Below are 15,435 nucleotides of genomic sequence, written 5' to 3' on the forward strand. Positions count from 1 at the left end.
TTGAGCCAACATTAAGCTTCAAGGGAGGAAGACATCCCTCCGCGTATCCGCCCGGAGCGAAGCCTGAAAGCGAATGCCTGGGACCCAGAAGTATCCTCGAGTTTGGGAAAGTAGGTGTGCTGAGATCCGAAGGGTATGGTATTGAGGGACGAGGGCACCTAAAATGGGCTGCATTCGGTGGCTCACCAGGCGACCTGCCGATTGAAGGGTTTAAGCGCGTCGTCGCCCATCAATGGCCAATCCGTTGGCTCTCCACGCTCCACCTTCTGGGGCTTTTTCTCGAAGGTTGGGATTTATTGTATGACAATCTGAGATCTGTAACGTGATCGAGTTTGTCGTGCTGACTTCTTTTTCCGGCGCATCAAGGATTGGGCATACAGTTTGTCATTGTTCATCCATCAGGGAGTCAGACGAAACATCGCCCTCATGCCCGACCTAGTCTTTTGTTCTGGCTTCTACATACCATATCATGTATCGATGTCAAGCTTGCGCAGTCAGCCGACCTGTCCAAACAGACTCATTCGGGATCAGGGGAGATGACATTGGGTCTCTCAAGCAGGTCTCTGGTATCTGCAAGGCAACCACGACCAGGGTAGGCAGCAGAGTCTTTTGCCTGTGCGACTTGATCCCGGTTGGTCCCTTGTCATCCGAATGCCCAACGCGCACCAAATGCGACTGGTAAGGGGATGTAGAAAGCCTGGAGAGTCGATCCCCGCTCTGGTTGAATGAAGCGAGTGTGTGTGTGTGTGTGTGTTGTTCGGCGACTTGGCGATTTTTCCCTCTTTCTGCCCTGGGGATGGCACAAGCCATGTTCACAGACACGCTGTTACTGTCTGTCCCCATCACGTCAGTGGGTATCCGCCCTGGTCAAGTCCTCCGTCGACTTCCGTTGGATTAAAGGTAAGATCAGCCCTGTGAGAAAGGTGGCGGGTAAAGGTCTTGCGACCTGACTCATTCATAGCCTTCTGCGGAAAAGTGGACTTCATCGTGGGATGTCGAGTGTGTCTACCCGGATAGGATATTGCTGAACTTTGTTTTTGAAATTTGATGGCTTGCATGGCTTCTTGCGCTCCGCAAGGTGCCTTAATAGAGTTTTCTTCTTGCGCGGACGTCGGGATCTGACAGGCACGAGGAAAGTCCAAGGCTGTGGCTCTGGCGGGGCGTCTCCCTGTTTGCATGGTTTCTCCCATCCCAGCAAGGATCAATACGTCGTTGGGGGGTGGGGGTGGGAAGTTGAACAAAAGACTCAATACTTGCGCAAATCTGTTGGTGTCAGTGTTGCAAGAGGCAATCCATTGAGACCGTCATCAGTATGCGGTGTGGCATCCGACTTTGTGTTTGTTTGATATTTTTTTTGGGTTTTTTTTTGGGAGGGGGGGGAGGTCTTTGGGCATTGGGCATTGAACCATCACTGTTACACAAGCCAATGGCATCCATCCACGGTGTCAACGGCACGGGCAAAAAGGACATGACCAATTCGTTAGCAGTCTCATGGGGGCAACATTCAAAGCAGCAGGCGTGAACTTGAGCAGTAAGTCGCGAACAGGGCCGCATGTAGCACTCTGTATAGACTTCCTGGTACCCGGTACCTCACTCCGAACTTGTGTGTGTACCGAATTCGGAGTACCATTACATGCATGCTCAATGTGTACCATGGACTGTAACGTAACGTTCTGCGCTACACTTGCGCAGGAAGGTCTGGCGACACACTTTGACTTCCTGCCGCCGCCGTCGACAACGCTGTCAAACGGCATCCACATCTCAGAATACATTCTCCAGTCCACCACTGTCGACCATCGGACTATTCCAACGACCACATCAGGTCGCAGCCCATCTCATTTGTGACCTACAACGCACTGAACTCTCCTCCCGACAATACGCGTCCCCCCCCCGCAAAAGAGTCACCACTCAAGGAGCAGTCCTCAATTACCGCAAACACGACAGATCGACTCTTCCGCTCCCATCCCTGTCAGAGCACAACTATGGTGTAGATGTCTAGCCTCTCTCCCCATTGGGCTGGCTTCTCGGCCATCTCAGCGGTACCGATCGGTCCAAATATGTGTCAAGAATGAACCTTGCTCAGAAACATGTCCTCTTCGCCGCCTTCGCCGCTTTCGTCGCCTGGGGTTTTGCGGTGCGCTGGCTGCCGGTCTTGCGCTTTCTGGGATATGCCTTCACTGGCGGCTGCCTGATCACTCTGGTCGCTCTTCTGGCAGCCATCTTGACCGTCACTCGATCGCGAGCAAGATACCACCACGCCCACGCGCTCCCTGCAGCTTCTCCCGCTTTCCTGCTCCCCCCCAAATGGCGTTCCGAACTGTCAATCCTGCAAGCCTCCCGTCAGTACAAACCCATCCAACTATATGACCAATCATTTGTCGTTTCTGAGGCACTAGACACTCTGCTTGGTCTTGCTTTGAGAGATTTTGTGTCATCTTGGTACGGAACGATCACCAAGAGCCCGGTATTTGTCAATGAGGTGGACAAGAACATCCGGGCCGCCTTGGCCGAGATCAGAGATCGAATACTCAACGAAGACATGGTCAATGTTGTCGTATCCAAGATTGTCCCCATCATCACCACACATTTGCGGGACTTTGATCAAGCAGAGCGGGCAGTCCGAGGTCGCAGCTTGAATCGCAGTGTCACCGAGTCGGAAGAGCTGGAGCTGGCCATAGCGGCTAAATACAAAGATGGAAAGTTACATCCCGCCGCTTCGCTCGCCTACTCCGACACCAAGATCATTCAGCAAGACCATCTCCGGAAAGTATTGGTGCGAATTTTACCAGATGTGCTGTCACCGAACACGATAGGTAGCCGCGCAAGCTTGGTCCTGGTTAAGGAAATCGTTTCCGGCGCTGTGTTGCTTCCCACCATGCAACTTCTTGCAGACCCTGACACATGGAATCAAATCGTCGAAGCTTATGGACGAACCGCTTTACAAGATCGGAAGACGGTGCGTAGAATGAGGGCCGCCCTGGATCAGCACGCGTCTCCGGTTCCGAGAATCAAGCCCGACCAGGAATCACCACGCCTGGCACCAAATGACAGTGAACGCGCCTTTGAGCGTTTTGTTAGAGCCATTCGCAAAACCAAGAATCTGTCCGATGCTCGGCGGTTTCGAAACTCGATTGCCAGTCAGATCCAACGCGAGAGCATGGTTGAAGGTCAAGATCCTGTCTATTTGCGCAGGCTAGAAATGGCCAAACGGGTGCTCGATCAGAAAATCACCAAACTGAGTCGAACACGAGCGGTCCCGCAAGCCCCTCAGCCCGACTCACGGCCAGGTCCGACCGCCAAACCTCACGAGTGGACGATGGTCGAAATCATGCATACCGCTTCAGGGTTGTCATATTTCATGGAGTATATGGACCGGTTGCACCGTATGTCGTTGGTACAGTTTTGGGTGGTGGTGGACGGATTTCGCAATCCTCTGGAGGACGACTTCGGGGATGAATTGAACCCCGCCTTGCAACAGAGCTGGACAGACGCGGACCGGATGGACATTGCTCAAATCAGCGAAACCTACATGTTGAAGGCGGAATTAAACATCCCACAGGAATCTAAGGACGCCATCAAATCCTTTTTGGCTGCTGGCCGCAAAGCCACTCCACAACAATATCGAGCAGCCAGGACGGCAATTCTATCTGCACAGTCTGCCGTCTTGGAGGAATTGGAAACTCGACATCTCCCCAATTTTCGGAAATCAGATCTCTATTACAAGTTTCTCGCGTCTGGAGAAGCATCGGCCATGCGTCCTCGGCTCCAGAGTGCAGATAGTATTCTCGAGATGAATGACTCGGCTTTGGCAACCGCCCCAAAAGCGCCAACACAAGCCCCCGCGATGACGAGGACCAACTCTCAAACTGGTGCTCGAGCCAAAGATCTGAAGCGAGCCGCGGTGTCCTCGTCAGATGTGCGCAGTTTGGCTTCTTCCAAACTGTTTGATGATGGCGATTTCGCCAAACGTGGCCCTTCCGCACCACTCTTCGACGACGGGTACGACACTGATCCATTGGCACATTCCACCCACAGCCTCGGCCATGAATCGTTGAATGGTGATTCGGTGGAGCAGCGCCAGGTTATCGAAAGCATGGAAGCAGCCATGAATAATATCATGACCGACAGTCCAATGGAAGATAGCATGAGCTATGACGACGATGCGCTTTTTGGATCTCCCACGTCAGGTTCGAGATCGACCAAGACGATGGAGTCGCCGCGAAGTTCTCTCGATTTTCAAAGTATGGATACCGCAAACAAACCGAAACCGAGCTTAGCCACCCTCGGACTGGTCAACACCTCGTCCCGAATTGGCGTGTTTTCCGACAATGACCTTTTCCCCGATGAAGAAAAATTTATTGAAGATGAATATGTGGATAACGATGAGACGAAGGAAAACGATGTCGATGAAGATGCAATTCACGAAGCAGCCCCCGGAGATCTGGGACTTGCGGAAGCTATCACGGCACTCAACAATGATATTGAACGCCTGGTGTCTCAAGAATCTGTGGTCGACGCCCTCACCCGCAAAGCTGAATTGACCAACAACGTGGCTGAGCTCAGGATTCTCAGCAAATCCAAGTCAAGTCTCCAAAGAGAGATTCGACGAAAGGAACTGCAACGTCAACAGTACATCGTCCAAGAAAGTGACAATTCTTTATATGGCCGATCTAGCATTTCAATCAAGTCTGTCGTGGTAGGCAAAGAGGATGATGGGCGAGAATTCGCTTTGTATGTCATTGAGGTCCAAAGACAAGCCGGGGACCAGATGCCGGCCGCGCTGTGGGCAGTGCCGCGTCGATACTCGGAATTCCACGATTTACATCAAAAATTACGCCGCAGATATCCCTCCACCAGGAGTCTGGAGTTTCCTCGGCGGAGAGTTGTGATGAAGCTTCAAAAGCAATTCCTTCAAAATCGACGACAGGCTTTAGAGCACTACTTACAACAACTCCTTCGAATGCCCGACGTGTGTCGAAGTTGGGAGTTGAGGTCATTTCTCTCACAGCAAAGCATCACGTCACACCAACGCGCAAACAGCGCCTCCGACGCACAAGACATCGTCACCCGAATCTATAATTCAGTCACTGACGGCATGGATGAATTCCTCGGGAATGTTTCAGTGCTCGATCAACTATCGGTTGCCGGGCAGAATCTGATCTCCGCGGCGACGAATCAACTTGGAATTCACCAAGGTGATATAGTTCCCATGGACCCTGGCCCAATTGCGGAAGCCGAGGCCGAATTGTCGGCCTTTGAGGACAAAGAATTGGAACCATTCGTCAAGCCCATTTGCGATATTTTCCTTGAGACTTTCGAGCTCAACCGAGGAAACAATTGGCTCCGTGGTCGTGCCGTGATTGTCGTTCTTCATCAATTACTCGGCGGCACCATAGAACGCAAGGTTCGAGAGATCGTCAAATCTTTCACGCAAGAGGACGCGCTCTTGAAATACATTGACTTGATCAAAGAAACCATGTGGCCTGGAGGCGGGAAGATGAGGGAAGTACAACCACGGACGGCTGCCGAAAAGAAGAAATCCAAATCGGAAGCGTCCATGATGTTGGCGACGCTCGTGCCTGATTTGGCTGCTAATGTGGTAGGAAGAGCTAATGCCCAAGCGGCCGCTAGAAGAATTTCGGCCACCATGAACAATGCCCGACTCAATCAGCATCTCCTTTTTACTATTCTGGACGAACTTATTGGCGTCCTCTTCGATCCTTCCAAGAAAGGATTCGGATGAGCCAGTACTTTTAGCATTGGCACTTGAGGTTATGACAGAACCCCCTAAAAGGAGGGAAAGAAAGATGCTCATCAAGACCCCAACAAAAGAAGTTCAAAATTACATGCAGGAGAAGGAGGAGGGAGGAAGGTCATGAATGTGAGATCATATTGAATTCCCTATCTACTTATCTACCAACCTATCTACCAATTCTCTCTCAAGATCAGGAAACAACATCGTCAACGTCTATATCCACGCATAGACAAGCTGCTAGTACTTCGATGAAGAATATCTTAAGAACGAAACTCAGATAATTCGAGCATATCTCCGTCGACAATGTATCTACCACCTGAATACCTAGGTACCTTTCTTTACAGCCAACTGTGATGATGATGTGTATCATAAGTCCTCGCAAGGCTGACATGCTATTGATATGCGCAAGATATCAAGGTAGGCGTTGTGCCACGTCGTGTCTGCATTCTGATAGCTACGAGCAGTCTTCACTACTTGTGTCCTTCTCCAACATTGACCAGGCTCCCTCGGTCTTTGAGTTCAGAGTCATTTGCGTTTCCGCGTTGACACCGTCCAGTTGTCAGTAGCAATTTGACCACCTCTATGTGTCCTTCTTCACCAATGCCATCTCAGAATATTTTGTCCTCTGAATTCACGTCGATCCTATCTGCTGTCAGGAGCAACTTGACCATCTCTTCGTGCTCTTCCGCCACCCTCGTTAAGGCGGTGGCGTCCAACCAGTCACGGGAATTTATGTCGACACCCTCCGCAGCCAGGAGTAGCTTGACCACCCCCTTATAGCCATCCCTAGCAGCCACGAGGAGCAGCGTCTCAGAGTAGTCATTTTTTGCGTTGATGTCGGTCCCATCCGCAGCGAGTAGTAACAAGTGGCCTAGTAGCATGAAGAATCCACGAGAGAGTCGGTTTTGCGAGATCCCGCTTGCCATGCCCTTGGTCTCCAATTCTTTGCAATGATCGTTTAGAAGTTGCATTCAGTCCGTTTTTCTGTTTGTTTAACCCCGTAAGGAGAAACCTGAAATATGTGTCATCAATATAGGTTTCGCAGCATGCAATGTAATTTACACTCCATCAACGTCGCTTGTCAGTTTGCTCTTAATCATCTCTTGGATTCTACCAGGGAAGATGTCAGATGGTAGATGTCGCATTCGCCCTTCAAAGAACTTTGCAGCATCTCTCCGGTCGCACGAATTTCGAAGAGAAATCTCATCATTGAGTGAGTTGGCAATCTCATCGTTGAATCGAGAAGCGGCAAAAAGTGTTGGCTGTGGTTTCCTCTTGCAGGCTGAATATCCTCCAAGAAGACGCTGTTCGACACCCGTCGGCGGTTTGGCGTTCGTCCAGCGCGTCAACAACAATGAATACCTTTGAGTGATTGGAAATAACCTCGTCATTTGTCGGTCTCGTACGCCTGTTCTTGTGCTGCTGGTAGAGGGTTGTCACACTCTCCGGTAGCGGAAATTCCTCTTGAACAAGCTGCTTTAGAAGACTCATCAGCAAGTGATCGAGCTTCTGATCCTGATGCTGTCGGAGATTGAAGTATATATATGCGATGCTGAGGGAAGAATCTCTTGCAACCCCAGATAAGAAGTTGTCGACAGCAAGAGATGTCAGAATTGCCGGGACAGAACAGTACTTGCTGACTGGTGTTGAACTACATCTGGATCGTATATGGTCTCTGATCCATTGACCGGTCCCTTCTTGCCCCCGCTTGACGTAGTCTATTTGATTAGGATGGGTGTGAGCCAGTCAAAAATGATATCACGTTCTTCGCCACGATATCGAACAGAGAAGTTTGTCGACTCCTCTTGACATCTCACTCATATCCTCTTGGACTCCTGCACACATGAAATGAGTAACCTTCATGGCAAGCGAGGATCATATTCAGTCAAACTGACGAGAGAGGGTATCGACAATTTCTTCCTGGGTTTCAATCTTGCTTGGAAAGATTCGATCCAGGAGATCCTTTGCGTACGCAGGCCCCGTCATCGCCGCATAGCCATGCCACTGCTTGTTCTTATGGGCGTCCGAATAATTGCATATGCCGCGAATAATCTAACAAGGAAAGTGGATTCACAAGACCTGCTGTGTCAGGAAGAGGTCTGCAGTCCTTTGGGGATCGCCCCAAAGACTAAGAATCCGGTCATTTCATGATAGAAATTTGGACCTCCTAGCTTATATACTTGTCATAACCCAATTTGTGACATGCCGCTTCCATTTCAAACCAAACATCCATCTCCTTGCAAGTTTATCACGGACCAAAGCGTTCTTCACTACCTCATTTGCCGAAGTAATCAAATCATTGTGGATTTTGGGATTGTCCACGTCCCCAGGCCGTTGTGTCGGGCCGCCATGCAAGATGCTTCATCAGCGCAGACCGCTGGAGCCTCGGCTTCAGCTCAAAAATGGTTTGGATAGTTTCTTGAACTTCGTAACCGTCGAGCTCATATCGGACTTGGAATCTGTTCACGGCTGCACCAAGGTTCGTTGGCGGCGCATTCAAGAACCCCATTTGTTGAAAGCATTGTTCCTATATGGGTTTTCCAAAGTCATTGTGCGCAGTCAAGACCTTTGTGCTTTTCATCGAGGAACGCTTGCGCGGCAACATATTCTGTCGTGATCGCACATATCCAGCCAACGGTGTAGTCTTCAGTCTCCAGCATCCTCCGACAGACGCTATCAGCTGCTTGTTCTGTCTCTTCATGCACCAGCTTCCTGCGCTTGGAACTACAGGAGCTTGGGATTGCGATGTCTCCATGGTTCCTGGGCCCGTCTGACTGATCTCCCGAGGTTGAAGCCAGCTCCTATTGGTAGATAGAATCTCCATATATCTACTTCCAGTATACCCGGAGGATTTTCTGAGAGGCAGGCAATGCGTCGCCCAACGCTCGATACCCCAGATACTCAGAATCAAATCGACAGAACATGTCCTCAACGGAAACATCGTAATCCAACGCCGCTATCCGGATGAAGTGGCCAGGCTGAACAGTTGAGGTCGTAATTGAGGCTGGCCAGGCTCCTGTTACACAAAATTGACTTTACGTGAGGACCATCAAGAGCTATTGGGTAATCTGCAGCTACAAGCAAGGAGTACCATTCCAAAGTACCATTCCGCATTCGCAGGTCATCTAAGCCAGTCACGCCATTTCATCAACAATGGTGGTCGATCTGGCGTCTGGAAGCTGGTACAGGGAAGGCTCGTGATCAATCCGAGGGCATAAAGTCTTCCCGCACATTATCTAACCGTTCTCCTGAATTCCGAGCCTTGTCACGGCTGGCACGTGCTTTCTCAACTTGGCGCCAGCAGGACTACATAGGGGGTGACTGGGGGACTCCTCCACCAACAGATGCGTTTTCGGTCGATGACAATGCCAGCCTGGGCTTGATTATGATTGGTGATATTGGTATCTCTGTCTATGATATCGTGACAACCCGAAACAACTATCAGTTATCGATCGGGGTGAAGGACCTTTACCGACTTTGAGCAAGAACACCCTAACATCTGGCCTCAGAATGTTCTGAATCACCTCCTTCATGCGCGCATGCCCCTTTCGTACTGTAAAAACCACGACTCAAATTGCAAGAAGCAAACTGCACAATTCTAAGATCCTGCCGAGACTCAACTGGACAAGTCCTTGAGTTGTGTATTTGGCATTCCAGTGGTCCTAACGAGGGAACCGGCAGCGGAGAGTGAAATCAACCTAGGTGTGTGGGATAGACGGTCGAGTTCCAGCCGTCTGCGCCAACGTCCCAGGACTTGCAGCCACTCGAGGGGAAGAGGGAATTCTTTAGCACCTTTTGCAAATCAGAGGTCCGCTTGAGCTCCATGGACTCTTTAACCTCGTACATGTCCACATCACCTCTCAAGATTGGCCCAGTGAAGCTCAGGTTATAGTTGACCATGCTCTCCCTTGCGAGAATCACGCTGTTACGGTCTGTAGCCGTGTTTGGGGCCGACGATGAGGCTAAAGTTTGGGAAGCCGTCCATCACAGTTCCAAGATATGCTGTGGCTCCCACCCCGCTCCTCCCATGTTTTTATACGGACTTCGCCCATTGCGACCTGTAATGTCCAGTGGGTGACGCCACTGGTTTGTGTCGTAGCCACCGGCCATAATGATCACATCCGCCGGGATTATCCTTGCTTCGGTGGGCGCCGTTGAAGAAGATTTTGACATAGGTGGGTAATGTCGTCCCGGTCCCAATGTCACTGATCTAGGCTGAATGGAGGTGATAGGCAGAGTGGTGATTCCCACATTTGGTTTCTGCAAGCTGGCGAACCAGCCTTCATCCATGACACGGCCGTTGCACAATACCTCATAATCCGGTGTCATAATTTCATGGCATCCTTCTGGTACCGTCTTGTGGAGGTATGCCAGGAGCTGCCTGGCTTTCTTTTTTTTGGTCATTCCCGTGCAGCTTCATTGGGGTGAAGATTCCCATGGGTTCGGCCTCAAGGCCCCGCGAAGAGGAGTTTACGTAGGCCGTTTCGGAAACCCGGCATGGACTGGCAGAGTTTTGGGGGTGTATGTCCTGTAGGACTCGGCAGCGGTAGGTGGAAGGAAGGACACAGTCCAGGGCGGAGAGCACATTAATTAGGTTACATGCTTTGCGTCATATTTCGGGCTTGACGAGTCAAGGCATGACCTGCCTAGCATTACATCCTGTGCCGATGACGGTGGCCTCTTTGCCCTGCAAGATGAAGTCTGGCTTCCAACGGGCGGCATGCACGATCTCGCCTTCATAGGTTTCAATTCCCAAAATTTCAAGCTGAGGCTTGGGTTCAACCAGGCCACCGACAGCGCTCACCGCAGCTTTCGCTCGAACACTCTCGGTCCCTAGAGTTGGGGAATTCCGCCCCTTTTCTTTCTCCAACGCAACACGCCCGTAGGTCGCCAGATCGCCGAACCCAGAGGGCAAAATGCTCGAGCGCAACCTCCCATTCTTCTTCGTCATCGAGCCGGCGCACGCTTTTGACCGAGGTATGTAATTGGATCCTATCGAGGATCTGGAATTTCTCGCACACGTGGTAAGGTAGCGAACGGTTCTTTGCCCGAGCGAAGAGAGATCTCCAGTACGGGTTCTGAGCAAAGGAGAATGAATATAGAATTGTGGGTCTATTCCGTCAGTGGTCAGCAAAGAGTCCATACAATAGGATCAACGGGAGATCTCGTACACGTCGCAAGTAATGCCTGGGTCCTGGTTAGCATATCAAGTACCTCCCAACCTAGACCTCCTTACGAAGACGCGGAACTGATCGAAACCCAGGGCTCATCGTAATCTACATCCCATAGCGATATCCGATATCCGATTCACCGGTTCCGATAATCAGGACTGGGTAGTAGGTATAGGTGGACTTCTCGGATCCTCCGACGTGTCGGGTCCCGTCGATTGGGTGAGAGGAGAGCCAGGGAGGGGTGGACAATAAGACAGTGAAAGAGAAAGAGAGAACGTGAGCCGACAAGAAGGACTGACTCTTCAACATGAATGACGATGTTAAGGGAGGCGCATCAGTAATAGGTCTCAGGCATTAGGATCCCCAGCATGGATCGCGTTCAGGCCACTCCTCCTCAAGTAGCTTGCACATCTCCCCGCCATCTCTATACTCGTTGCAATACTGCCAACCGAAGCACGGACAGCCTCAGTCCAGAGTCGAGCAATTAGCAACCTTTCGGTAAGAGACAGCAGGGCCGAGGGCGCAGCCGGAGCCGAAGTCGTGTGTACTTCGCCCGCCTGACTTTCCCGTTCGGGTGATATGAAACCTCCATCACTGCTGCCTTGCAGCGACCCAGGTTCCCAAGCTACCACCTGTAGAATCGACAAATCCTCATACCCGAGGGGTCAGAGGATTGAACACAATCTCGACGACAAGTCGCAAGTGGGGATACGAGATATGCAAAGGCTCTTCTCCCTCCGTCGCTAGGTACACCGTTACGGCCTTGAAGAATTTCATTTAGAGACCAATGCAATGTCTTGCCCAAAGAGCAAAGAGCACAACAGCTCTGCACAAGGTCTTCAATACTAGCATCATCTCCCTTCTTTCAAGATATCAAGCTCGACACTTCAGCGTCTCGTACACCAACAAATCCCTCAAACCAATCCCTTTCCTCCCATCATGGGACGCGAACATATTTGCAGAAAAAGCATGCAATCCAGGCCTACCCTATCGACTCCCCCGATCTAAAGCCCATATCCCACCCGCATGCGACAAATGGTTCACCCACGACAACGACGCCGGCTTCGTCATCCTTGACGAAGGCATCGATGACCACGACAAAGTCCATATCCCCGAGTCATCCGAGCTGAGGTCTTCATTCTGGACCGAGCACGGGTCCACCATCGTGCCATTGGAACTGACGACCTCGAAGTCTTCTGCCGACGCCGTCAATGCTACTAAGGACAAACATGGGGAAGAATTCCATCGTGCCGAAGCTCCCCTCAGCCTTCTTTTAGCATACCTCTCTTCCAAATCTCCTTCGCCACCCGTATCAATCTACCTGGCCCAGTGCGATCTGTCCACGCTCCCAGCCTCGCTCCAACGCGACATACCACTACCTTCGCTCCTGGACCCGACCTCGACCTCCGGCGTAATAAAAGGCGACATATACGCGTCCTCGCTCTGGCTGGGCCGCGCGCCGACATATACGCCCTTACACCGTGACCCGAACCCAAATTTCTTCATGCAACTCGCGGGGCGGAAACGGATACGCCTCCTCCCGCCGGCAGTGGGCGACGCCGTGTTCGCAGACGTGCAGCGCCAGTTGGGCGCAAGCGACAGCCCGACGCTACGAGGCGAGGAGATGATGGTCGGTCCGCAGCGCGAAGCTCTGGATGATGCAGTTTGGGGCACCGGCACGCAGTACGCGGAGATGCTCGACACATACGGCGCTGAAACGGTGCTAGGGCTGGGTGATGCATTGTTCGTCCCGCGCGGGTGGTGGCATAGTGTCAAGGGCGTCGGCGACGGTGTGACGGCGAGTGTGAATTGGTGGTTTCGCTAAACGACGACTTGAATTGAACACTCCTAGTCAGCGCCCTCGGAAGGTATGTGTTTATATGCACTGCAAAGGGTCTGATGGAGAAGCGGCAGGCCGGGTAAAGAACGGCACCCATTCATCCCCGGTGGTGATGGATAATTCCAACAAGGGTCCTTAGCATACGATTAAAAAGGGAGCAGAAATGGACGAAGAAGAGTTTCACCGAATCAAAAAATCGGATTGATTTCTCCAGAGCCACGGCCAAAGACTCCGTATCTTAACGCATCTACTCAAGGGCCTTGGCCCCTGGAACACATCCGCCTCTGAAAAGGGATCCCAATACCAATCAATTGATCATCACACCTGAAAATTCCTTCATTTCCTTTCACTCCATGCTCCTTGCTCACTGGTATCTCACCCATCACCTATAACTTGGGCCGTGCATTCAATCCCATGGCGCGGACTGTGAATCCTCCTTTCTTTTGATCCTCCCTTTCCAATCAAATCCAGTTTGACTCAAAAATGACAAATGCATTGGAATGCCAAAGATGTCTGATGAACTCCAAGACGCCATGCCATGCCATATCCAGAATTCGGATTCAAATCAATCCACCCCTCTGCTATTGAGACGGGGGAAAAAGGGAGAGGGAAAAAGAAAAAGAGTAGAACACAACACGTCTGGAGGCTCGCAATTTCGTCGATGAAAGGATGCAAAGCTGTACCTGTAAACGTGCGGGATCTTTTCTGTTTGGTGCTGTTAAAATGACTGGCCTCGTGTTCACAAACTGCTTTGCGATTCTGCCCAAGGCGTACTTCATACCACCATCCTCCGAGGAGATCGCCGTTTTGTTTCTTCATGGCTGACTGTTTGTGTGCCTGTTCCGGTGCATATGTACTTCCAAAAGGTCCTCAGACTGTTGTCCGCATATACCATGCCATCTGAGATTTGGGCGAAGGGACCTAAACGTTCCGTTTGACAGGCCGGTGTGCCTTCATATTGGCTCCCTTCTTTGGATGAGAGCAATTGACTAATAAGGAGTTTCTCAGAGGGTTCATCTCACCCGGTTTGTCCTGAAATTCTTCATCAGATTTCTCATTCTACCTCATCGTCTCGTCTCAATCGTGTCGCATCATATCCAATTTCCACCTTCATGCTGCTGTCCTGGAATCTCCACGCCTTGATTCCGGGCTGTTGCGGACTTTCGTCTCGATTTACCTCGATTTGGAGCCTGGCTCTGACTTACCATCAATGCTTCTCCATCGGCATCAGGCTCTCGTTTCGATTTGCCCCTGTTGTTATTCTGACCTTGACTCTGACTAGCCATGAGAGCATCACCGTCAGGGTCTACGCCTTCTTCCACGTCTTCATTCTCCTCAGGTCTGATCGAGGGGTCTTCGTCACCGTCGACGGTCCCACCATATCTTTCATGATATATCCTGGCCTCATCGAGTTCGTTGATGTCAAGGGGCTTGGATCGAAGCCACTTCATTCTCGGCCCACTTTTGGCTCGCTCTGAAACTCTGAAGCCGTAGATTTTGGGTTCGTAGATTTTACCTTTGCCCAGGCCTGGTGCGAGGTTGTGCGTTGCGATTCCATTGATCGTCGCCGGCTGCGGCGGTAATGTAGTAAGGGACGTGGCGGTTCCAGATGCCTTCTCATCCTTGGTTTGTGTTACGCCCGGAACAACAGGAGCTTGCGGTAATGTGAGGCTGGAGCTCCTGCTCACAGTCATACCACCACGCGAAGTGTTCGCCTCATTGGGGCTCAGGGTGCTTTCGACATCATCGATTCCTTGGTTGGTTGAGTCCCGGGGAGCTCGCCTCTTCAATGGAGCAATGTCGAGGTCGGGATAGGACATAAAGAACAAACATGGAAATGTCGTGCCGAAAAATGCGCCGTCGACGGCCTGAAATCGAGAATTGGGAGGTGTGTAAACATCCAGACAGCTGGGACAGAAGAGTTTGACGGTTTGCTGACCAGGAGTATCCGTCAGCCCCACTGGCAAGACCTTGGCTCCGGCGCAATACACCCTCGGACAGAAACCAAAGTGGGACAATTCATACTTTTCCATCATTTGCTGAATCCCGGGTCGGGAAGTGATATATCGAGCATGAATCAGTCCGTAAAGGAGTTCGGCAGACGACTCGATGACAGAGGCATCAGAGGAAGTACGGCCGTGCCGTCTCCCCCCCGCAGAAACACCGGATTGTCGTCTCGTGGCCCCATTTTGGTTGGCGGGAGGGTCGTCCAACTCATCTCCCAAGATGCCGTCATCTTCCTCTTCCTCCTCTTCCTCCTCTTCTTCCGACAAAGCCGAGGAATTCGTATCTGACGGCTCAACATCGAGAATCATTTCCAAAGCATCCTTGTACATCGGTACTTGGGCTTGTAACCCCGTCAGGTTGAAATCATCTTCGATAAAGTCCTCACTGACTTCCGCAAAATATTCGTGGCCGACCAGGCTGCAGAATGTACCTATCCAGCTGTCGGGACTTTGAGACGAGGATTGCGACATTTCGGATATCGTAGCCGAGGAGCTGGTGAACTGTTGGCAGTACAGTGATTCAGAATATTCGGATGTGATCTCGAGCCTGTCCAGGCCAGTGGCCAGAACGGAGGCCTGTTCCGCAGACAGATTGGTCTTGATGGTGCCTAACACAAGGCCGTCTTCGTGATTTTCCAGTTGAGCTTCCGCCGTAGTTCGTAA

The 15,435-nt window shown here is 51.3% G+C and overlaps 5 protein-coding genes across 5 annotated transcripts; 2 read left to right on the forward strand and 3 right to left on the reverse strand.

The window, feature by feature from the left end:
* Positions 1-2,068: 2,068 nt before the first annotated feature.
* On the forward strand, positions 2,069-5,743 carry Z518_02763 (uncharacterized protein; the record flags this gene model as incomplete). The annotated part of the gene is made up of 1 exon (XM_013419789.1): positions 2,069-5,743. The coding sequence occupies one exon, from the start codon at positions 2,069-2,071 to the stop codon at positions 5,741-5,743; it is 3,675 nt and encodes a 1,224-aa protein (XP_013275243.1).
* Positions 5,744-9,448: 3,705 nt separating this feature from the next.
* Z518_02764 (uncharacterized protein) lies at positions 9,449-10,084 on the reverse strand (the record flags this gene model as incomplete). The annotated part of the gene is made up of 2 exons (XM_013419790.1): positions 9,449-9,677; positions 9,744-10,084. The coding sequence occupies 2 exons, from the start codon at positions 10,082-10,084 to the stop codon at positions 9,449-9,451; spliced, it is 570 nt and encodes a 189-aa protein (XP_013275244.1).
* A 301-nt stretch (positions 10,085-10,385) lies between these two features.
* Z518_02765 (uncharacterized protein) lies at positions 10,386-10,706 on the reverse strand (the record flags this gene model as incomplete). Its single annotated transcript, XM_013419791.1, has 1 exon — positions 10,386-10,706. One exon carries the CDS (start codon positions 10,704-10,706, stop codon positions 10,386-10,388), a length of 321 nt encoding a protein of 106 aa, XP_013275245.1.
* Positions 10,707-11,713: 1,007 nt separating this feature from the next.
* On the forward strand, positions 11,714-12,751 carry Z518_02766 (uncharacterized protein; the record flags this gene model as incomplete). The annotated part of the gene is made up of 1 exon (XM_013419792.1): positions 11,714-12,751. One exon carries the CDS (start codon positions 11,714-11,716, stop codon positions 12,749-12,751), a length of 1,038 nt encoding a protein of 345 aa, XP_013275246.1.
* Positions 12,752-13,820: 1,069 nt separating this feature from the next.
* On the reverse strand, positions 13,821-15,243 carry Z518_02767 (uncharacterized protein; the record flags this gene model as incomplete). The annotated part of the gene is made up of 2 exons (XM_013419793.1): positions 13,821-13,916; positions 13,972-15,243. 2 exons carry the CDS (start codon positions 15,241-15,243, stop codon positions 13,821-13,823), a joined length of 1,368 nt encoding a protein of 455 aa, XP_013275247.1.
* Between the last annotated feature and the right edge of the window lie 192 nt (positions 15,244-15,435).

Source organism: Rhinocladiella mackenziei (assembly GCF_000835555.1).
Source record: "Rhinocladiella mackenziei CBS 650.93 unplaced genomic scaffold supercont1.2, whole genome shotgun sequence".
In the NCBI taxonomy this organism is placed as follows: Eukaryota; Fungi; Ascomycota; class Eurotiomycetes; order Chaetothyriales; family Herpotrichiellaceae; genus Rhinocladiella; species Rhinocladiella mackenziei.